The sequence below is a fragment of the Ovis aries genome, chromosome 18, assembly GCF_016772045.2.
Source record: "Ovis aries strain OAR_USU_Benz2616 breed Rambouillet chromosome 18, ARS-UI_Ramb_v3.0, whole genome shotgun sequence".
Classification (NCBI taxonomy): domain Eukaryota; kingdom Metazoa; phylum Chordata; class Mammalia; order Artiodactyla; family Bovidae; genus Ovis; species Ovis aries.
The window spans coordinates 31,476,842-31,500,187 of record NC_056071.1 but is presented as its reverse complement, the minus strand read 5'-3'; the positions used below and the strand labels follow the sequence as shown (position 1 = coordinate 31,500,187).

The 23,346-nt window shown below is 51.6% G+C and overlaps 1 protein-coding gene across 3 annotated transcripts; it reads right to left on the bottom strand.

The window, feature by feature from the left end:
* Window positions 1-287: 287 nt before the first annotated feature.
* On the bottom strand, window positions 288-23,346 carry SCAMP2 (secretory carrier membrane protein 2). 3 transcript variants are annotated; one of them, XM_012098687.4, is made up of 10 exons: window positions 23,177-23,346; window positions 11,019-11,087; window positions 10,500-10,598; window positions 9,833-9,961; window positions 8,312-8,429; window positions 7,672-7,800; window positions 6,880-7,039; window positions 5,630-5,731; window positions 2,096-2,213; window positions 288-1,839 (listed from the first exon to the last, which is right to left on the bottom strand). In XM_012098687.4, exons 1-10 carry the CDS (start codon window positions 23,231-23,233, stop codon window positions 1,705-1,707), a joined length of 1,116 nt encoding a protein of 371 aa, XP_011954077.1. In that variant the 5' UTR covers window positions 23,234-23,346; the 3' UTR covers window positions 288-1,704. The 3 variants fall into 3 exon arrangements, with proteins under 3 accessions (XP_011954077.1, XP_004017896.1, XP_042091172.1); XM_004017847.5 differs by lacking the exon at window positions 9,833-9,961; XM_042235238.1 differs by lacking the exons at window positions 5,630-5,731; window positions 9,833-9,961.

Genomic DNA, 23,346 nt, shown 5'->3' with positions numbered 1-23,346 from the left:
GTTTAAGACGTGGATAGGGTGTGTTCAAAGAGGCCCCTCTCCTCCAAGACCAGCAACTGTGAATGTGAAAGTACTGGAACAAGAAAGTACCATGGAAGAGGACAAGCAATCTCAGTAAGGGGCTCGCCCCCAGGGGTGAGGGACTGAGCCTGCCCAAACTGGCCAGGGAGTAGAGTGACCAGACACAGCACCTTCACTGTCTCTTCTCACCTATGGCTGGCCTGCCTCAGCCCCTACCCTATGAGCCACTCCCAACTTTCCAAATACAGCAGACGTCAGGACCAGTATTGTCTGAAAATGTCTTTTGTTTTTATTTAAGGACAAAATTGAGACATAACATATACATTTGTACACGGAGAAAAAAAATACCAGAAAGGAGTTTACAAAACCTTGGTCACTGCCATCCTCATTCAGTGGCTCTGGGGCTGTGTCAGCTGGCAGCTTCAGGGCTGCCTCCGGGTAGGCCCCAGATGCCCTGGGTTGGACAGCTTTTTGAGAAGTCCCCTCAGTCTACCCACCCACTCCTACCATCTCTGGAGGACAGGATACAGGTTTTAACCTTGAACTCCTAAGCACCCATTAGAGTGACACAGATCCTGGGGAATCCTCAGGACTAGTGGAAGGTGATCTAGGCTCTACTTGGGAAGTATGGGAGAACCCTGGGGGATTAGTTTGGAACCCTCAAAAAGGTGACCTGAAGAATGAAGTTCTGAACTCATTCCCCTTGCCCTCCCTAAGAGTCATACAAGCTAGATACTGCTGATGGTGGGGGGCAGGGATGGGCAAGAGTATGAGGCCAAGCTAAAGGGCAGCTGTCCCTCAGAAAGAGAGGAAATCAAAACAAACAGGGCCAAACAAACCATACCAGGACAATCAGACCCACCCTAATACAAGACTGCCAAAAGCTGGGCAAGACAACTTCGGGTCAGTGTCCTCTATCCCTCTCCATCCCCAAATCCCAACCAACCCCATTGCACATTCAGTAAGTCTAAAGAGGGAAGGGCTTAAGAAGGGCCCCAGAGGGCACCACGTACTGCCCACATCGGGAGGATGCAGGGAGCCTAAAGGGCTAGGAAACCGTTCATTAGAAACATGAGGCAGGACAGAGGCTAGAAGCCCAGAGTTCACCCTAGAGTGATCTGAGGAAGAGCCCAGACTGCAGCTCATCTAAAGGGGAGCCCTTAGGAGGCTCTCAGAGTCTGAGCAGGAGGAAAGGGCAGGACTGTGGAAGTCACAGGCTGGGTCCATGAAGCCAGATTCCGGTCAGGCCTGCTGGGGAGGAGTGGAATCTCAGGACTCCAGCAGAAATAAAACCCCAGGTGGTTGGGCCCAGGACAGCCAGTGATCCCAAGTATGTACGTTTGTGTTTGTATGTGTGTGAGTACATGTGTGTATCTGTGTATGGGAAGAAGAGAACTTCAGTCCCACTGCTTTCAAAGAGACAAAAAAATCCTATCAAACCACCACCAGAGAAGAAAAGACAGCTTTGTTTTTTTTTCTCTTGTGTTAAAAAAAGTCCCTGTCCCTCCCTCCCCTCTCCTCAGGTGGAAGGGAGAGATGGTTGCTGAGGGAGGAAGAAGAGCCACGGGCAAGACCCTCCCCAGGTCTATGCTGGGCATACCCAATGCTTAAGGCACCCATGGAAAGTGCAGCTCAGAAGGCAGGTGAGAGAGAAGGCCAGGGCAGAGGGAGGACTCAGGAGGACTAATTCCCCTGGAACGCTCCTTGGGCAGCAGATGAGGCAGCACTGCGGAAGGTCCTGCTACTGAAGATGCCCTGGGAAAACTCCTCCTGGGCCTGCTGGAAGCTGGCCCCCGTCCTGCGGTACAGGGAGTGCACCTGCAGAAAGAGGCTGCGGTGAGAAAAGTCCACCCGCCTGGGAGCCACCAGCTCATGGGCCCAAGGCAGCCACCACGGACCCCAGCCTGTCTGACCTCCCACCCCGAGCCTTGGAGGAAGCTGCTGGAGCTCTGAGGACCCAGGAGACGCAACTGCTGTAGTGATGAACATCCCCCATGGAGAAAGCAGGAGAGGTGCCTACCCCAGGGGCTGGGGCTTCCTTGGGTTTGCAGTTGGCCCGGCACCCACCACTTACCCGCTTCAGGAGGAAGAGTGAGAGCACGGCACAGAGGGTGAAGAAGCCAGCCACCACCATCATGATGACCGACACAGCCAAGTTGTGCTTCATCGTAGACAGGGCTGCAATCCAACCACTGCAAAGAGGGAGGAGGCCGGGGAGAGCATAGTGGGATTGGGCCCCAAAGCTCCCTGTGAGGGGCTCCTCTCCAAGTGGCCACTGTGTGCTGAACACCACCTGGGCATCTCTGGGCAGCACAGAGCCCTGTGGGCCAAAACCTTGGCCTCTGAGGCCAGGCCTCTATAAAGGCCATCAGGCCCCATAATGCCCATAGGGAATCTATGGGCCATGTGAGGCCTGGAAGGGAGGATGTGGCTGCTGCTTTCACAGTTAGGAGTAACGGTGGGTAGAGCCCTTTAGGGGGACAGAGCCCTCCCTCTGGGAAGGAGGATCACTGGCCAACACACTTCATTCATCCTCTCACCTTAGCTCCCCACCCTGCAGCCCAGGGACAGCCCCACTGTCTCCAGCCAGTCACATCTCCTTCCTGAGCCCCAGTGTTCTCATCTACAAAGGGGACATCCTCACATTTCCTGATTTTAAAACTTAATACAAAGCTATAGCTATCAAAACAGTATGGTACTGGCATCAGGATAGACATATATTACAGATCAATGGAATAAAATTGAGAGTCCAGAAACAAATCTATAAATTTATCACCAACTGATTTTAGACAAGTGTGCCAAAACCACTGAATGTTGAAGAATGGCCTCTTCAACAAATGGTGCAGGACAGCTAGATATCCACATACAAAACAACGAAGGTGATCAACACAATATTGTAAAGCAAATATCCTCCAATTAAAAATACATTAAAAAATTAAAAGAAAAAAAAAAACAATGAAGGTGCACCCTACTTCCACCATATAGAAAAGCTAACTCAAACCTAACAATAAGAACTAAAACTATTTAGATCTCATTACAATTAAGAACCTTTGATCATCAAATGATATTCTCAGGAGTGAAAAACAACATACAGAAAGGAGAAAATTTATAAATTATATACCTGACAAGCAGCTATGCAGTATCCTGAATATATGAAGAATTCAACAGACAATCCAAATACTAAATTAGAAAACAATTTGAATAGATATTTCTCCAAAGAAAATAAGCAAGCAAATAAATGATGGCCAATATCACAATTATTTAGGAAAGAGAAATCAAAGTCACGAGTTACCACACTTGTAGACCGGCTATGAAAAGAAAAAAGGAAAAAAAAAAGAAAGGAAAATAGTAAGCGTTAGGGAGGATGGACTGGAACCCTCATACACTGCTACTGAGAATGTAAAATAGTTTGGCCTGGACTTCCCTGGTGGTCCAATGGTTAAGAATCCACCTGCCAACCCAGAGGACACAGGCTCAATCCCTGGTCCAGGAAGATTTCACATGCTGTGGGGTAACAACGCCTATGTGCCACAACTCCTGAAGCCCGAGCATTCTAGAGCCCAGGCTCCACAACAAACAGCCACTGCAACGAGAAGTCCACGCACCATAACTAGCGAGCAGCCCCAACTGGCCCAACTAGAGAATGCCCGCAGCAACAAAGACCTGGGCACACAGCCGAAAATACATACCTAAAAAGGTTCAGCCACTGTGGGACAGTGTGGCAGTTCCTTAATAAATTATACACAGAATTACCATAGGACCCAGCAATTCCACCCTAGGATACACACCCTAAAGAACTGAACGCAGGTACTCAAAAACCTATACACAAATGTTCACAGCAGCAAAAAGGTGGAAACCCAAATGTCTATCAGCTGATGAGTGGATAAACAACATGCAGTATATCTCCAAGAACTATGGAATATTTTTTGGTCATAAAATGTAATGAAGTACTAACATGAACCTTGAAAATATGATGCTATGTGAAAGAAGCCAGGCACCAAAAGCCAAATGTTAGGCTCAGTGGTAAAGAATCTGCCTGCCAACCCAGGGCACGCAGGTTCAATCCCTGGTCCAAGAAGATTCCACACGCTAAGGAGCAACTAAGCCCATGTGCCCTACGACTACCGAGCCTGTGTTCCAGAGTCCAGGCGCCACATCTGCTGAAGCCTGTGAGTCCCAGAGCCCATGCTCTGCAACGAGAGAAGCCGCTGCAGCGAGAAGCCACACAGGCTGCAGCTAGAGAAAAGCCCACGCAGCAGTGAAGACCCCGCACAGTCAGAAATAAACACATAAATACAGATATTTTAAAGCCACATACGATTTCATTAAAATGAAATGTCTAGAATAGGCAAATCCAGACAGGCAGAAACAGCTTAATGGTTGCTACAGGCTCAGTGAATGAGGGAATGAAGAGTGACTGCTTAATGGGCACGGAGTTTCCTTACAATGTGATACAAATGTCACAGTGTGATACAGAATTAGGCAGTGCTGATGTCTGCAGGACACTGTGAATGAACTAAATGCCACTGAATTATACAAAGTGGTTTAAGTGGTAAACAAAATGACAGATTTTATGTTATGCGTATTTTATAATCAGTAACAAAAAAAGGAGGCGGGAGGACATCCACCCAATCATGGGTGTTCTGAGGTGAGATGAGAAAGACACCGGGAGGCTGGAGGCCTCGGAGCTCAACCAGGCAGACCCAGGCAGGGCAGTGAGGGGCGGAGCAGGACCAGAACTCAAGCCTTCTGGCTCCCAGTCCAGGGTGTAAACAGCAGTTGTTAATCAGTCTTTTACCAGGATCTCACTGAGGGTAATGAGTAATGAAACTGGGTCACCAGTCAAACAGAAAAGGGGCCAGGTTAGAAATAGCAAGGCAAGAAGGCAGAGGGGAGGAAGGCAGCATGCACTGGCTGCGAGTGTGAGGTGAGTCACCCCTCCCCGCCACTCTGGACTTGCCAGCTCCACTGGAGGGCGGGGACCAAAATAGTGCAGCCCTTCCAGGCTCAGGCTTTCAGCCAAGTGCCAGCCTGACCTTTCTGTAATGTTCCCTGTGCACTGGAGCAGAAAGGAAAACATCAGCCATCAGCTTTTCTCTTTGAGACTAATTCTGAGCTGAGAATTGCAGCAGCCGGGATTCTCAAGCCAGCTGGATGCTCAAGGAGAGCAGCCCGAAAGAGCCGATCCTCGAGGGGTGAGGGCTCCACCTCCTGAGGTTATAGGGCCTCCAGAAAAAGTCACAGCTCACAGTTTGTAAAGGCCAGGACATCCATGGGCAGCCTCCCAAGCCTCGGGGCTTATCTGGGGGTGGTGGGAGCAGCCGCAGGCTCTAGGAGGGCATGGCAGGAGAAAAGGACGAGGGGGACCTGCAGTGCAGGACACAGCCCTGAGAGCCTAAGGATTCAGGCCAACTCCACCCACGACACTCCAGAAAGGGGTGAGCAAGGCGAAACAGTGAGTGGCTACCAGGGAAGAAGTGGAAGGAGGCAGACCCCCGCTGACCCATCACCCCCTCTCCCAGCCATGGTGGAAGATGGGTCATCAGTGGGGCCTTTCTGGGAGCAGGGGAACAGGGCCTAATCCCCTCTGTGCTGCTCCACGTCTCACCTGTCCCCAAGGCTAGGGATGCCGATCAACTGGATGATATAGATTCCTATTTGACAGAAAAATACAAAGAAGAACACGAAGAAGCTGAAAGAGTTGTCAGACCTGTGGAGAGAGGGGGAATGAGAAGTCACACAAGGGCTTTGGGCTCAGTCCTCATCCTTTTCACTTGCCAGGACACCTTCCTCGCTAGGAGACAGGAGGGAGTGTGCCAGAGTAGACAGAGCTCCAGGGGTCAGCCACACTGTCCATGAGGATAGGGACACACAGACACCCTATAATCAAAAAGGACTTCCTTCCACTGCCTTCCAATTTAAGGGGTCAATGCTTGACTGCTTAAAGAGCTTATAAATAAAGTTGCTCACCCCAAGGACAATGTAAAAAACCTAACAGTCCATTTCCTGAAGTTATCTCCATTTCATTACAGGTAAGAAAATCTAAGCCTGTTATAAAGATAATAAAACTTTAAGAATCAATCTGTAGGCCTGGGTGGAAGAAAAGACATCTAGGGAGTAGAGAACACCAGATAAAACTGGTGTTTTGAGAACTTCCATCTCGCCCTGGAGGACTAGAATACAGTGAGGGTGCAGGTTTTGCCTGCTGACTACATGGGAGGGTTTGGCCACTGCTCCGCCCCCTCTTTCCCAGGACCTGTTGGGCTCCCTGTCTCTCCTCCCTTCTCTTCACTCCCTACTGGGCTCAACTAGGAGCTGAGCATCAACTCCTAGCCTCAATTCCAAAAGTCCCTGTGGTCTGTCAGGTGGATTCATTCATGTCCACAGTACTGGCTCTAGGGCCACTGGTCAAATACTGGCACTCATCGAGGCTCAAGGGTTACTGGGGAGGTGGGGAGAGGGGCAGATATGAGCATGGAGGGATAAAGCTATTGAGAGCTTATCTGACTGTTATCAAACTCTGTCTGGCTATCACAGACACACAGCCTCTCCCCAGGGACTAAAATCCTACTGAACCAGACAGACTAGGAGCAGGGGGAAGGCAAGAAAGGCTCTTGATTTCCTCTCTGGGTCTCCTGAGCCTGGTCCAAGGACAGGGCCCAGAACAGACCTCTGGTACAACAGAGGAGAAAGCAGCTGCTGATCCCTGCCCGCTCTCGCTAAGGGTGGGGATGGGAAAGTGAATTTCCCCACCATTCCATTCTGCTTAAGACTGGGAGGGGGCCCCAGGGCTGATGGGTTTTGACCTGCTACCCGATGCCAGCCATATATTACTCACCCCTGCCCAGCCCCACTCACCTGAAAGCCTTATAGATGGGTCGATACCAACAAAGGAAGGCACAGGGGGTGAAGATCACAAACCACAGGATGGAGAGGCCGAAGTCTACTCCCCTGGAGGTGTCGACTAAGAACCAGGCCAGGCAGGCAAGTAGGTTCAGAAACAGTGTCACTGAATGCACTGCGGAAGGAGAGGGGGCCAGAGAGAGAGGTTTGTGCCAAGGTGACCGAAGGCTTCCCCTCTGAGGCAAACCATCCCCTGAAGAGGTCCATGCTGTGAGAGCAGCTGCAGAAATACTAGAGGACCTTAGTCTGTACACAGCCAGGGTGTTCTGAGACCTTAAAACCAGGGAATCTTCAAACTCAGGTATCTGAGGAATGGCAGTGGAGGGGCGGATACAGATACAAGGGCTGAGCTTTGGGGAATGAAGTCTTTCAGCAGGGTTTCCCCTGGTTGTGCACAGCCCCCAGTGGAGCTACAAGAAGTCCTCTCTCCTCGCTCCTCATTCCTAGGAGCCGAGGGGACCGTGGAGAGGATAGGCCTTCCCCTAAGGAGGGCTGTTCAGTGCAGGGAGCTCTGTAGGAACTCTGAAGCCTCCGGCTAGTCCCACCCTACCTGATATGGGGTCTGGACTGGCCCTTGGGGATAGGTTCCCAGGATAGGGAGCAGACTGTGGAGGGCCAGTTATGTGGGCAGAAGGCACCCCTCAGCCCAGCCCAGCCCAGCCCAGAAAGCGGCTGCAGCCTGCCAGGAGGAACAACCAGAGCACAGCCCACTTCACCTGAGCTAGAAGGGGCAAGAGCAAGACTCACGCATCCAGAGATAGTAGAGCATCTTGCATATCCGCTGGTAGTCGGCAGGGATCTCTGTGGAGAAGTCCTGATAGAAGCAGGGCTTGACAGGGCACCACACAGGCAGGGGCGGCCAGTTGTTCTCTCTCACTGTGTAGGAAGAGGTGAGGAGGTGAGCCCGGCTTTAGCAGCAGCATGGCAGGATACACATGTGGGCCAAGTCCCTGGGCCAAAGCAGGGCTCCCAGCGGGCGCCAGCAGACGGGTCTCAGGGTGTATGGATACACAGTGGGATGGGGAAAGGATGACGGGACACAGACACCCCTGAGCTCACTCCAATACAATGGACCCCAAATGCACTGGGAAACACAGAGTGTGATGGCCTAAGTGACTACTTTTATTAACAACCAGACCATAAGCACAAGGGGGCATCATCACGGGTAAGGAATCCTGGGACCAAGGCCCCCACTCTAAATTCCAGAGTGGGGAAGGAGTGCAGAAATAATCTACATCTATTAGGACCAAACGGCAAGTCTCCTGACCTTCACCTTACGTGGCGTTCCCCAGGACAATGCCATGACAGAGCTCAGCAAAGCTCTGAGGCTGCCCTGAAACAAGCAGGCTCAGGGAAGTCCTAAGCCAGGTAGCATGGCCTCCCTTACCATGTAAGTTGGCCACCGTGTTCTGAAGCTCCCGCTCCTTCCGCTCCAGCTCGGCCGCTTTCCTGTCCAGTTCTTCCTGCTGCCGGAGCAGGCTTGCCTGGGCTGCAGAGGCCACAGCCTGGAGGGTGCAGAGGAGGTGGAGGGCAGCCAGACACAAAAGACAGTGAGACAGTGTCAGTCTGAGCTGAAGTCGGAGAGGCCCTGCCCCACGCAGGGAGGGCCCAGAGGCAGTCCCAGGCCCAGTGTGTCATGGATACCCAAGACCACCATAGAGAGACCAAGGTGACCTGCCCCCCACCACCTCCATACCACCTCTGGCCCCTTAGCCATCACCAGGGCTCTCCTCTCCCTTGTATCCCTCAGCTTGAAAGAGATGGGAACTATCCCCATATTGGAGTCATTAAAGTTCAAAGTGACCTTTGAGGTAATAGCAAAGGGAAAAAGACCTCAGAAGGGACCAACCTATAGCCAGAAAGCCAGAGACTCAAGCCTCATTTGAAGAGCACGGAGTGTGCATGAGTGTGTGTGTGTGTGTAGGGGAAACAGTGCAGACCCGCCAGCAGTGAGACAGGAAGGGAGATACTTGAGGGCAGCCTTGTGCGCCCAGAGCCTCGGGATCTATATTTAAGCACTCTCCTCCCACCCAGGAGCTGCCCAGAGGTACAAGTGAACTGTGACCCAGTACCACCCAGCGGCCCTTTAGGCTTGGCTGTGCTTGGCCTTGCTTTCATGACGTGCGGAGTCCAAGCTTACCCCTGTCCAGGCAGTGCGGGGAAGGCGCTAGGAGGCTACACACGAGGCTGAACAGAGCTGGCCTTGGGCACGGTGTTCCAGCCTAGGGCCCTGCTCCCCTTGTTGGGACCTGGTTCCTCCTAAAGTCTACAGTCCTCCTTAGGGAACAGGTATCAAACCGGTCCTCTCATAGGGTGACAAGGCAGGCACACCTGCGCATGCGTGTGTGAGCACATGCACCACACACACAGCTTCTCCTTCTCCCTCTCTAAAAGGAGTTCTCCAAAGAGTTACGGCTGCCTTCAGGAGGTTTTTCTTTTTGGCGGCGGGGGCGGGGGCAGTGCGGGGGTAGTCTTGGCTCCCTGGCCAGGGACTGAACCCACGCCTCCTACAGTGGGAGTGTGGAGTCTCAACCACTGGGCCGCCAGGCAAGTCCCAGGAGGTCAATTTCAGGCAATGGGGGCAGAAGCAGGACCAGAAGTGGCCACACTAGACCACACTGGGGTCTCAGCCTCCTCTCCGCAAGTCTGCAACTTCAGCTGAGTAGGCCCAGGTCCCTACAGCCCACCACTCAGCTGGACAGAAGTCACTCCCACCTCTAAGTCTCGCCTCACCTCCACAGGGCTCTAGGGCCAGGGGTGGGGCCCAGGGACCCGGGCAGGGGCCGCACGTCCAGAGGAAGCCCAGCCAGACGACAGGAGCAGCCTGGGGCCCACTGGTGCCCACAGCCCAGCTTGGGTGGGCCCCGGGTGCCCTGCCCTCCCTCATGCTCATCTACTCTTCGCCTACCTTTGGCAGGTCTCGCAGGTAGCTGTCTCTGAGAATACTATCTCCTCCTAGCAGCATCTGCCTCTCTGAGAGCTCGCTCACTGCCAGGAATCTGGTAGGCAGGAACCTGCTGGCCTGTCTAAGCAGGAGCTGCAACACACAACTCCACTGTCGGCCACGCTCACCTGGGGGCCACGAGGAGCGTGGGGTGGGGCTGGGAGGCATGGAGGGGAGTGTTGGGCACAAAGCACACAAGGCTCAGAGTACTGGTGGAGGGACAGAGGGAAGCAGGAAGGCGGGCAAGAATAAACGAGGTTTAAAAAAAAAGAAAGGGAGAGCGAGGGGAAGAGAGATTCTGGGCCCTGGGGAAGAGAGAACAAACCAAAGGCCCGAAGAGGATCTGGAAGGACTCAATAGGGGTAAATGCTCTTCTTGCCACCAAGGAGCCTGGCCTGGTGAGTAGAGCTTATTTCGGGTGGTGGTCACGGGGTTAGGGGAGAAGATACAGGTTGGTAGAGCAGACCCTCCACCTGCAAGTGACCAGCTCCCAGGAGATGACCCAGAGGGCCCTGGAAGGGGAGCCCGTGATGAAAGTCCTCTGCCCTCTCCTCAATCTCAGGGCTCAGCCACCAGTCTGGGTGTGTCCTTTTGTGGAAGGGAGAGGCCAAAGGGATCTTGTCAACAGTACCTGGGGGGTTGGCTGGGTGGGCTCCACTGAGGGTTGGAGAACTGCCGGCTGCGAGGGCCCGGGCATCTGTGAGACAGGAACCGTTGTCGCCGCATTTGTCTGCATGGGGCAGAGCGGAGGAGGGAGGTGAGTGGGCCTCCCCCGGTTGGCCACGTGGGGACAGACCCACAGCCGGGAGAGTGATGTGTCCTTGCCCGTTAAGGGCGCTCCCTCTGGGCCTGCCTCCGCAGCTTCATGGCCAACAAGCCTCAGGTTCTGGGCAATGTGTGGCCTAACCTAGGACCCTGGATCCAGACCTTCCCAACACTGCCTGGCCCTCCTCTTCGGGGAGGAGCCCAGATCATGGATCCTGAGGGGAGAATGGATGGGTTCCTCTTCCATACCCCACCCCACTGAGTTCACATTAGGACTGTCCCTTTAAGGAACAGAACTTCTCTGTCTCTGCCAAGTCTCCTTACCCAGAGATGCCAGCACCACCCAGAGGACCCAGGGACTCAGAAAGAGGGCATGCCCACCAACCTCTGAGAAAGGGTTGAATTCAGCCAGGCCTCCTTGTGGGGCATTGGTCAGCTGGGTCACAGAGGGATCCTGAGCAAGTGAAAAAAGAGTCATCAGACACTGGGGAAAAAGGAGAGTCTTGGTGATGGGGAGGGAGACCACCGTCTCTAGGCCCCTCCCGGGGCTACCTGGCTGAAGTTAGCCTGTTGATGGCCCTTCCTAGAGTGCTGGAGAGCCTCTCCTGAAGGCTCCTGTGCCCAGCCCCTGCCACACCACAGCTGCAGTCATTTCTCCCATGCTGGAAAAGGAGGGCTTCAGCCCAGATGGCTTGCCAGAAGAGACCCAGAGCAAGGTTTACATTCTGAGGCCCAGGAAAAGACACCACAGGTGTTCTCTTTGGAGCCCCTGAGAAATTCAAAATGTTTAGGGAATTCCCTGGTGGGCCAATGGCTGGGACTTGGCACTTTCATTCCTGGGGCTATGTTCAATCCCTGGTTGAGGAACTAAGATTCCCTAAGCCATGCAGCGTGGCCCTCCCCCCAAAAAAATAGAAAAGAGATTGAAGATGGTTTAGCCTGAAAACTAGTCCAAGCAGTATACACCTGAAGTAAAACAAAGTGAAAGGATGTGTTAGCAAGTGGGGAAGTCCACTAGGTTACAGGCTGCTTCTGAATGGACCTGACTGCTCTGTGGGACCCAAGTGAGCCAGCAGAGTCTTTTTTTCTTAAAACAACAACAACAACAACTGTACCACACGGCATGTGGAATCTTAGATCCTTGACCAAGGATTGAACTCTGGCCCTTGGCAGTGACAGCACTGAGTCCTAACCACTGAACCATCAGGGAATTCTGGAACCTGTAGGTTTGACTCCAGAGGGGGGTTGAATATAAATGTCCTCACCACTTTATGGCTGCTCTTTACTGGTACTGGCCACTTGCCAGATTCAGCTCCCTCAGAAAAAGGGGAGTCATCTGGGACCCACCACCCTGCACTGAATGGATCTGGTGTGCCTTGGACACACACACACACACACACGGACACACACACGGACACACACACACATATTGACTACTTAGAATGAGTTCTTCTAGGATTGCCTTGATTGCCTTTTTTCCTCTAAATTACTTCTTCCTTTAAATTTAACTTTCAGTTTTGAGTCATTTGGTTGACTGTTGAATCAAATGATTCTATGGTTTTACAGGTGGTCTCCTGGAGATGCCAGATGGGATCAGCACAGCCCAAGTACCAATTGCTAACACCTATAAAATAACCCCCACCTCCTAGAGGAGACTCACTTAAGAGTTCTTTGGACTTCACCCTCAAAAGTAGCTAAAGAATTCAAATGACAGGTTATCCCAGAAAATTTTATGCAGTTAGTGAAATTTAGGATGTAACTAAGAACATTCAGAACACACAGTTTACGTGGGGTGGGCCAGCATGATTATAAAATGACAGTAATTAATGTGTACATGCTCTGTTAGGGAAGACTAAGGGGAAATAGGTATTCAGCCTAGAAAAACATTTCTCAGTGGATTTCCTATGAAGTCAATGTGTCTTGAGCTTAACTTTGAAACAAAGTTAAAAATGTTTTTTAAAAATAAAGTAAAATAAACTGGTTTAAAGTATTTACCTTCAGGGAGGGTTTGTTTTTTTGGTGGGGGAAGCAGGTGGGGGAGGGTGGGTAAATAAGATGGTATGAGTGGATACTTTTCACTTTATAACCTTTCTATACTGTTCTGTTATTTTTATTATTTTACAGAAAGCATTTATTCCTCTCATTTTCTAAAGGACAATTTAAGGTTCTGGAACAAAAACGTGCTGCTGGCTGCCAGTGCTGATTTTATTAAACCATGCACACTTGCGAGGAATACAGATTTGAAGGACTCAGCTGAAATGCCAAGAAAATGATGTTTTTGGATTTTTTTCTCCCCAGATTCTTTTCAAAAAATGCAAAAATGTCCTCAGAACACAGCCTTTCCCCAAGTTTTCATCCTTCCCTTTTCAAGGCCAACCCCTCAGGCTGAGGGCCTCACACAGGGCTCCCTGCCATCCTCTCTAAGGGTGTTGGCCTGGGGCCGGGCTGGGCATCTAACGCAGCTCCTGCACACTCGCACTCCCTTCCCTTCCCCACACAGAACAGGTACGGGGCTCAGGTCCAGCCCAACAGCGACGCCTTTGGGAGAAACAGCTGCCCCCAGACTCTGCCAAGGCCCCGTTACAAGGCCTCAGCGAGGCTCCCCTGTCAGCACAGCTCATCCAGATGCTCCTGGCCTTCTTGCCAGCTTCCCCTCCAGCAGCAAGCCTTCACAGATTGGATTCTTAGACACAGTATTCAAAGTAGACAGACTCTCAGAGACCCAGGCCTCAATTTTCAGACGTAGAAATGGATATTCGCCACCCTGCAGGACTGGCTCCCTTATCTGAACATTTATTTACACAGCCAAGGGTCAGCGCTAAACATGCCTCTCTCTCTTTTTAATATTTGTTTATTTATTTGGCTGTGCCAGATCTCAGTTGTGGCACACAGGATCTTTGGTGCAGCATGTGGGATCTAGTTCCCTGACCAGGGATCGAATCCAGGCTCTCTGCACTGGGAGTTCAGTCTCAGCCACTGGACCACCAGGGAAGTCCCTGAACGTGCCTCTTTCACACATTCTGCCATCTTCGCACCGAGGCCATCAGCCCCTAGAGGGCAAGCCTGTGTCTGCAGGGCCCCAGGGCCTGGCCCAGAGCTGGACACACAGCCTCAACCCACTTCCTGTCTCCCCCGCACCCCACCCAGTCTCCTCTGCAAAGAGGCAATGTGGCCGTGTCCTTTCTGCTGGACACCATCCTTGCCAGGTGGCTCCTGCAATTTGGACAAAGTGACAAGGTGAGGCTCGAGAAGCCAGTTGGAGGAACTGGCCTTGAGGTTTTTTGTTGGCTGAACGACTAGCAGATTTCTCCCAGAATTACTGGGCTGGCTTCCTGCAAGAAAGATCTAGGGCTCAGTATCTGTTCCTCTTTCAGACTCCGCAGACATCAAGTCACAGCCCAGTAAGTGAGCTGCAGTCACTGAAATCAGATCCACCGTCCAAGGGACAGGTTACTCGAGTCGGTCACTACAGGACAAGGGCAGAGGGGCAGCCGTGGTAGCAGTGTCAGGAGCCAGCATACCTGCTTGGCTGAGCTGTACACCTTAAACAGGCAGCCTCCATACCTGTGAAGGGATGTCATTTTCTTACCAAGGTTAGCCAGAAGAGGATTCTGGCGGGTGGGGGGACTGATCACCCTGTCCAAACTGACCCCTCTTCTTTTCTCAACAATCTTAAGGACTTGGCCCTGGGCCCCTAATCAGGCTCACCACAAACAAATCCTGTCTCCTCTAGCAGGCTGTAAACCGCAGCCAGGTGCCTCTGTATCTAGTTCATACTTCTGGCTCCTAGTGCTTGGTGGAGGGCCTGATGCAAGCAGAAGCTCGGGTAATGTCTGGAATAAGGACTGCAGGCTGACGGCCCTTCTCTGCTTTCTCTACGAGGTACTGCCCAAGTGCCAAGGCACAGAGAAGGGGAGGGCCGCCTGCATCAGAGCAGCAGCCCCAGGGGCTAGAAGGAGTCTGCTTGGGGAAAGGAGCCTGGGACACTCTGGGAGACACGGGTGCTTTCCATCTGAAGAGGACCTAGGCACTTTCTGACAGATGTGTGTGGTTTCAAGAGAAGCTGAGGCCCAGTGAGAGAGCAAGGGAGAAGGGACAGACACGGGAGCTGACATGCAGAGTGTCCACCATGCGCAGGCTCGTCACACAGTGATGCTGCTGCTGGTCATCCCAGAACTGGCCACTGTGCCACACCACCAGAAGAGAAGGCTCTCCCAGCCTTTCTCAGCCTGGGTCCTTAAGAGAGTCAAGCCCCACTGCCCCAAGCCATCCACTGTCTGCAACAACCTGCCTTCTTTCCTGTGTATGAGAACAGTCCTGGTGATGTTCCATCCTCGGGAAAATGGAGAAAACAGTAGTTCCAGTCAGCTTCTGTGTTTTGTGGCTCAGCTGAGGAGCCCTGGCTGAGAAAACCTACAACCCACCTCCTCATTCAACCTTACAACCACACTGTGAAGGAGGAGTATGAGGATGAAGAAAGGCCCAGCTCAGAGAGAGGAAGACCTCAGGGACTGTAGTGGTTGAGCCCAATTTTGAATCCAAGTCTGTCTTTCTCCAAAAACACAAGTGGTAAACCCACATGGGGCAGTCTCCCCAAAGCCTGGCTCAGGAACTGACCAACAGAAGGTGCTCAGTCAACATGGGGTTGAAGGGTCAGACAGGACGACTGGGGCCGCTCGGCTATTTGTTCCTGAACTTCAGAGCAGTCCTTCTGGGAGAACACCCTTGGAAGGACACTGGCAGAGAATCTTGTGAGTCAGGACCACACTGACTGGCCTGAATGAGGACCCTCAGCTTTCCCTTCGAGTCACAAATAAGCCAACGGCAGCAATCTTCCTTCCCACTCACCAAGCATCAGCCAGCTCGTAAGTGGGTCAAGCATTTAACAGCATGGTGACAGCTAAGTCTCACCTACCAAGAAGTAAGCTGACACCCCCTCAGTGCCCAAAGGACTCAACCGGCTCACGCCCGTGACTGAATTCCTAACAAGGAAAATGCGCCTGGTCGCAGTTCCTTTCATGCAGTGAGCAGCCACACATAGGGTGAGGGATACACTGAGAGGAACAGGGTGCAGCTCCCTTCAGGAGACCATAGTCTGGGAGCTGAGACAAGCGCACACAGCACGAGCAGCCGTGGGAGGCGAGAGGAGGCCGGGTGGGCTCGGAGGAAGGCGAGCACAGGCCCAGTCGGGTAAGCTCGGGCCAAACATCTCCGGGGCAGACGGCACTTGGTGGAGCTGGGCTGTGAGGACTGAGAAAACGAGGCGGTACAGCTGGGCTGGAGTTCTGCTGCCGGGGGTGGGGGTGGGGCGGGGGGAGGGCCTTGAAAAACATGCTTGTTTCCACTGGTTTGGCAACCCCTTTCCACACATCTCCCAGGTCTCGGCTGTGCTCGAGTTTATAGCGACTTTTCCTTGCTTTCCCACCCTCCACTCCACCCAGGCTCCCAATATGAGGTTTATTTCAGGCTTCAAATAAACACGTTAAATAAATACCTCATAGACTAAAAAACAAAACCAAAACTTGGCCACTCCCTCTGCGAGGCAAAGAGTCACCACTACTTTGGATCGTCTGTGAAGTCCTGTTTGCTTTAGTGACAAGGCTGTGTGTCACAGCACAAGAAGGAGCGGTCATCCCCAGGCTGGCTGGCTGGGTCCCAGGCGAACGAGGCGCCACGGTTAACCTTGGTTTCTCTGAGCTACAGCCCGAGAAGCCATCCAAAGGAAACATGACAAAAACATGCGAAAATCTGTATCTGCAAAAGTATTCACTGCACTGGTATTTACAACAGGGGAGAAAAAAGCAGGGAACAACTTAAGTACCCAGCGACAGTGAGCTCCAGTACGTTTTGGTGCACATCCCCTCAGTGGCCTAAACAGTCACTAAAAATCACCATTATGAACACAGGGCAGCATTACAGAAACAGCTTGGTTATACGAGTATCAAATGACGATTCCATCAGAAGTACTCACAACAGAAAACACACCAAAACAACAACGGCTGCAACACACTAGGAGAAACAGGGATGGTTTGTTTTCCAAATTTTCTATAATGTGATTATGTTATGTTTATGTTAAATACATACACACTTCTTTTTTAACAAGAGAGCCTGAGAACCCATCAAATGAGCAAGGTGCACCTTGGGGCCTCCCTCCCTGCCACAGCAGCGATGTACAGACGCTCCCAGAAAAGGGTCCAAGTCCCTGGCCTGGCATTGAGGCGCTCCATGACCTGGCAGCAGCTTTCCTCCAGGTGCAGCCTGTTCCCCATCAAATGGAGGCCCCTGCCCTCTCCTTCCACCATGGTCTGTCTACTCCCTACACAAACCATTCCACACCAGCGCACGGTGAGGGTACCAAGAAAAGGCCTTGGTTCCTGCCCTCAAGAAGCAAATAGCACAGAGAACACAACAGAAGCCAGGGCAAGAAGTGACAGCATGTGACCAGTGCTGAATAACGGCACAGGCAAAGGGCTCGCAGAAGAGGGAGTGAAGAGGTTGTCTGGAGACTCGGGGAAGGCTTCTCTGAGGTGGCATCTGAGCTGGATCTCAAGAGAGGAAAGAAATTAAGCAAGCACTCAAGAGGGAGAGGAGAAAAGCATTTGCAAAGACATGGGATCTTTAAAAAGACCTTGCATACGTTCAGTGAGGAGGATCAGGAGACTACAGAGCAAAGTGTATATACAGAGAGAGGAGCACCAGGGACCCAACCTGAAGATGGCTGGGCCGGACTGCAGGCTGTGGCAATGGGGGCAACAAGAGATTGTGCAAAGCCTGTGCGTTCAGTCATATCCAACTCTTTGTAACCCCATGGACTGTAGCCCACCAGGCTTCTCTGTCCCTGTGGGTTGCTATTTCCTTCTCTGGGGGATCTACCCGACCCTGGGATTGAACCTGTATCTCTTGTGCTTCCTAAACTGACAGGTGGATTTTTACCACCATGCCACCTGGGAAGCCCTCAGAGGTCGTGAGCAGTGATCATCTCTGCCAGCAGCGAGGAGAGCGCAGTGCTCAGGGAAGGAGGATGGCAGGAAGACTGCCGGGGACACAAGAGTCCACATGGGTGACAGTGAGGCCTGAGCTAAGCGATGACACAGGGGATGGAGAAGAGCAAACGGGCTCCAGAGGCCCTCCTCAGGTAGCCGCTACAGGCTTGACCACTCCACAGGGTGGTCAGGGTATAGAGTTACTGCAGGACAGGGACACAGGGGAGGGGAAGGGGAGGGAAGGGGTGGAGTAACTGAGGCTGCCAGCTCGGGGGACCTGCAAACAGTGCCACCACTGAGCACAACAGGCGGTCATGGGAGAAGAGAAAAGGATTTTCAGGGGCGGGTGTGTGGGGGCAGGGAGAGGATCTGGGAAGGTATTGATTTGCATCAGAGAGATTGAGAAAATGCATCTGGGTGGAATGGGCGGAAATGTCCAGGTAAGAGCTGGAAATACTGGTTTGGAGCTGAGGAGAAGGTGAGGGCTAGAGCTCTAGATCTCAGACCACTGGAATGTGGATGCTACTCTGAAGCCATGAAAGCGGGAGGACTTACTCAGAGAGGTACACACTGAGAACAAAGTCAAGGACAGAACTCTAGGACACCCCCAAATGCAGGAGACAAGAAGAGAAAACAGGCAGAGGGAGGTGGGAGTTATCAGTATAAAGAGGCCAAGGACAGAGAGAACTTCCAGGAGACTGGTCAGACAAGCTGGTGCACCACAAGCAGCAGACCCATCATGGGCCCACAGATCCCAGAGAGTCCACAAGAGTGAGATGGCGCTGGGGGCGTGGAGCTGAGAGTGTGCGGAAGTGACTTAAGTTGGTGCTCCTTCACCTGGAGTACCTTCTCGTGCCATAGGCTTTCTGCTCCCAGGACCTCCTACCACAGGACTCTGCCCCGTTCTCCCTCAGATCCCTCACAGGCCCTTTTGGCGAGTTCTGACTGCCCTTATCACATCAGGACATGCTGTCAGGATAAGCGAGCATTTCTTAGCTCTCCTGTCAAATTAGAAGCTCTAGCGGGCCATGTGCCCACTTATCCTGGTCTCCTGCACAGGCCTCAGAGCAGCAGGGGCTCAGTGATGTGCATGAGTGTGTCAGCATCTCATAGGAGCACTGCTGGACGGATCACATCTTGCGAATTTATGTGCACGGCACTCTTCTCTGGACCAGCAGCAAATACCCCTTGTTTGTCCTGGTTAAATATTACCATTTCTCTGAACCCAGGATTGTCCTACTCCAAGCGGCTCCAAAGAAAACTTAATAGACATGTAGGGTCAAAGTTCAGCTGTATCACTGGCCAAGGGCTTTCTAACACCCAGACTACCTCCAGATGCAACTATTAAGGCAAAAATACCTTCCCACCCCAACCTGGGCAGCTGCCTGGAGTCAGTTAAACTGTATGAACCTTGCCATTTTCAAGTTTCTTGAGACAATGCTCCTGTTCCCAGGAGCAAGTTCTACCAGGTCCAATGCGGGGTTCTGAGAATTCCCAAAGCTACAGTCAAACTGAAGTCCACCCTCTCAGGGAAGTGACACAGCCCTCAGTGTCTCTGCAGGGAACTTCATGTGACTGTTCACGCCCAAATCACGTTTCTGCCACCACTTTCTCTTCCCACAGGAGAGAAATGTCTTAAATCCTTCGGAAGCAGCCATACCACCAAGATTATCTTTTAACTGCAAGGAGACAAGGTGTGAAAGTGATATGGTGTGATTTGGCAACTCATGAACGCTGAAAGGTTTTCTCTGTTTGGAACCACTAGCTAGTCCGCTCCCAGACTGCCTGCGGTAACCTAACAGAAACAGTAAGCAGCAAAGCAGCCCAGGCATTTGCTGGGGTCTGCTGTTTTTCAGTGGACTGCTGAAAGAGAAAATGGGGAGGACCACGCCCATCTGGAGCCCTCAACCTCTTCATCACCCGGCATCACACTTTGAGAAACTTTTGGGAACAGACATGCTGGAATCAGTAGAAAGCAGAATACCCAGATGGTACACAGCAGATGCACCATAATGCACAGAGGGATTAGGGAGTGCCAGGGGAGGTTGGGAAACCAGCCACTCTAGGCTTGCACTTTCCTGCTTCCTCCTAGGAGTTTGGTAAAAAACCTCTGCTGCACTCTTGTGACAACTTTCCACTTACAGTCTGACTCTGCAGGAAGTTTTCAAATAATCCCACTATAACCGTACACAAGGAGGAGGTCATAAAAGCCCACAGCCACAGTTCAAGCATAAGGAAGTCAATCTAAAAGCACACCAGGAGCTTCAGGGGATATTGCAAGAGTTAGAAGAAGGATTCCACGGTTGCCAAACTCTGAGAAAGGCTGGATCAAAGTTGGGCAAATATCTTTACTGCAGGATTTCTCAGAGCCTTTAACAAATGAACAAGCCTGGTCAACCTTCAGGAAAATGATTCCTGACTTTATTTGACCACAGAACCCTGAGCACCTTTCAGGACTGGCATTACTCAGAAAACATGCTATATTAAAATATCATCTAGCGCAATACAGGAGATTTCCTGGTGGCTCAGTGGAGAAGAGCCCATCTGCCTGTGCAGAGGACAAGGATTCAATCTCTGGATCTAGAAGACACCACATGCCATGAGGCAACCAGGCCCACGTGTCGAGCAACTATTGAGTCTGCGCTCTAGAATCCATGCTCCTCAACAAGAGAAGCCACCACAATGAAAAGCCCAAGCACCGCCACAAAGAGTAGCCAACGCACAGCAATAAAGATCCAGAGCAACCAAAAACAAATAAATCTTAAAAAAAAAAAAAGGCACAATACAATCCATATTATTCCAGCCCCACACACTGAAAAACAACAAAAAAGCTCACTTAATTTGTTACTTTCACCCTTACTAGTACTCTCATTTTAAAAATGGTAACAGTGGTGATGATGTTACATTCTTTCCTTAGCTGGCCTAAGTAACTGCCAGGGCAGTTTAAAATCTTTAGAACAGCACTAACCAGAGAAGACGGCCCAGATCTGAGTCCCTTCCTGCTTCAATTAGCTAGTGACTCTGGCATGTCCCATCCTCACTGCATTCTTGGTTTCTCATGTCTAAACTGAAAGGGTTAGAAGAGATTTCTGAGGATGTTCCCAGCTCTAAAAATCCACCATGGAACTCCGAACACTAAGCATATTTTCGTAAACCACCATGGAGAGAAGGGGAAAAAAAAAGACTCCTGAAGGCCGGTTAGGTGTGACAGTTTCTGGGTCTATAGCCTCTCCACCTTCTCTCTTCTGAGCTCTGTGCCAACACCCTAAGTAAATGAAGCTGGGCTCACACCCAGCCCCCCAAGGGCTGTGCCTTCCCAGTGTCCCAGCCCTGGAAGTCAGAGAAGCGGAAACCACTATCACAAGGAGAGGGAGGGCAGCTCTCCAGGAAAAGAAGTTTGGGGGCCTCACACCCAAAGCTCCTTCTCCCTCCACAGCTGTGCGCCAAGAGGAAAAACCCAGCGCAGAGTCAGGAGGAGCAGAATCGCAGCCAACTGGCTCTCGCCTTCCCCCACAGGCTTCCCCACCAGATGTTACTCTTTACAGGACCACAACTGCTTCCTGTCCTGCCATATCCTGCGGCTGCCTGATGGACAGACTATCTTGCTTCAGTGCAGAAGTTACTTCTACCACAGTTTGCACAATCATTTCTGGGGTTGGAGATGTGGTTTAAGACTTTCAAGCTGCTATTAATACAGGGCAAAATTTAGGCCAATTATCTGGCCCACTGCTAGCCCTGAAGACAAGCTCTCTGCATCTCTGGATATCTGACTGCCCCTTTCAGATAGCAGTAGACATTTGATTTCTGATTCTGACAGTACAAAAAAAGAAAGAAAAAGGCACATCATTACACAGCACACATTCCAAAAGGCTACTGAAAGTGAAGTCGCTCAGTCATGTCCTTGACTCTTTGCAACCCCAAGGACTGTAGCCTACCAGGCTTCTCCGTCCATGGGATTTTCCAGGCAAGAATACTGGAGTGGGTTACCATTTCCTTCTCCAGGAGATCTTCCCAACCCAGGGACTGAACCCGAGTCTCCCACATTGTAGGCAGACGCTTTACCGTCTGAGCCACCCGAACTCCAGTATCATGCGGCAGTTTTATAACTAAAGCAAAACAGTTATCTGAAGACAATGGCACAGGAAAAAAAAAATGCAAATGTCCTTTCTTTACTCAAATAGAGATTACTGCATTACATAAAAGATAAGGTCCTCCAAACAGTTCTGTCAAGAAGCATGAAGTTACTAGAGGAATGTTAGGAATTCCCTGATGTTACCAAGCTATCAAAATTTGCCTCAAGGGCTCCCACTGGCTAAGTCACCTTAAAACCAAGAAAGAGATGTAAAATATTCACTCTCTGACATTCATTCTAGTCTCTTTTGTGTTTATTCTGACCCTTGAAAGAAAAGATTCAAGGTGGAAAAGCTCATGCTGTGTCTTGCAGGAAGGACCCCCTCCAAGGACTTCCCCTACACCTGCAGGAAACTTTAAAGTTGCCAATGACCAAAATAATGAACAAGCAGGAAGAGTTCACATGCCTGGTGACATCCTGACAAAGCAGAAAGCTCGAGGCTCATAAATCGCTAGTCAGCACAAGCAAGCTTCCCTAGAACTGGTTTTGAGCATACACAAAACAAGAGGTACCGGAGCTTTGGAGTTAAAGGAGTCCCAACCCCCCACCATGGAAAAGAATACCCCTATGCTCTCAGCTCAAAGGTGGGAAGGTTTTGGCTTTTACTTTTTTTTAAGGTTTTGGCTTTTAAAAGGAAGTCTCTTCTTCCTTGGGCAATTGTTAAAAAGTCAGGCCAGCTCAAAGATCAGTGCATCTCATCTACCCTGCCACCACACACAGGTCCATCAGACCAACATTCCTTGCACTTCAAGTCCCTCAGAGGCTCCTCACTTCTCCTCCCCCTCTACTCTGGGCTCTCTCATCTAGCCAGAGCCCAGTCCAAACTAGATCCATGGCCAACGTGTGTAATTGTCATCAAGGCCATATTTCAACTTGGGTTACCAGCCTTCCCTTTCTGACAATCTCAGGGGCTCTCCTATATCTTATAGACTAGTTGGCTGTGTGTGTGTTGCGGGGGATGGTCTTGGGATTTTCTCACATTTCTCCATCCCTCTACAGGCTTCCACCTCCTCATTATGTTGCTGTCACCCTCTCTCCTAAAGTGATTCAAGGCTAGCGTCTCCCCAAGACTGCGGGATGTGGCAGTCACACTTTCCCCTCAGGTGAAGTCGCTTCTCTCCCTGAAGCTGGGGGCTTCCCTGATCCTGTGCGCCAGTCCCCTTCCCCAGCAGTATCCAGTTAGAAGGGCTACGTTCCTGGGAGCTAGACAGTTCCACCCTTTTCCCAGAGTACAGCGCCCCGCCCCCTCCGCTGTTCCACCTGCTGCTAGTCCCGCCCCCCAGGCGCTACGATAGGACACCCCTCGAAGCCCGCTCTCCCATTGGGCAGACAGCCCGTCCCTCCTACGCCACGTCTCCCAGCTCTGGCGAAAGAGGCCCGGGCGGCGGCCTTCGGGCACTGGACAGAGCTGTAAGATGAGGGCTCTACCTGGAAGGGGTTTACGTCCACTGGGTCCGCGAAGGGGTTGGTATCGAAGGACGACATGGCGGTCGGGGGCCGACGAGCGAGCTCCGAGAGCGCTTCTGCCTCCGGGCACCCAGACCCAGACGGCGCTCTCCGTGCAGACCCTCCACTTCCGGGAGCGAGGCGGCCGTTCT

Excerpts from the sequence above, each read along its gene's own strand:
- SCAMP2 (XM_012098687.4), bottom strand. The coding sequence starts at position 23,233 with ATGTCGTCCTTCGATACCAACCCCTTCGCGGACCCAGTGGACGTAAAC. Across the intron at positions 9,962-10,499 it reads CCACCCAGCCAACCCCCCAG|CTCCTGCTTAGACAGGCCAG; the intron begins GTACTGTTGACA and ends TGTGTGTTGCAG. Across the intron at positions 2,214-5,629 it reads ATCCCTAGCCTTGGGGACAG|TGGTTGGATTGCAGCCCTGT; the intron begins GTGAGACGTGGA and ends CCCTCTTTGCAG.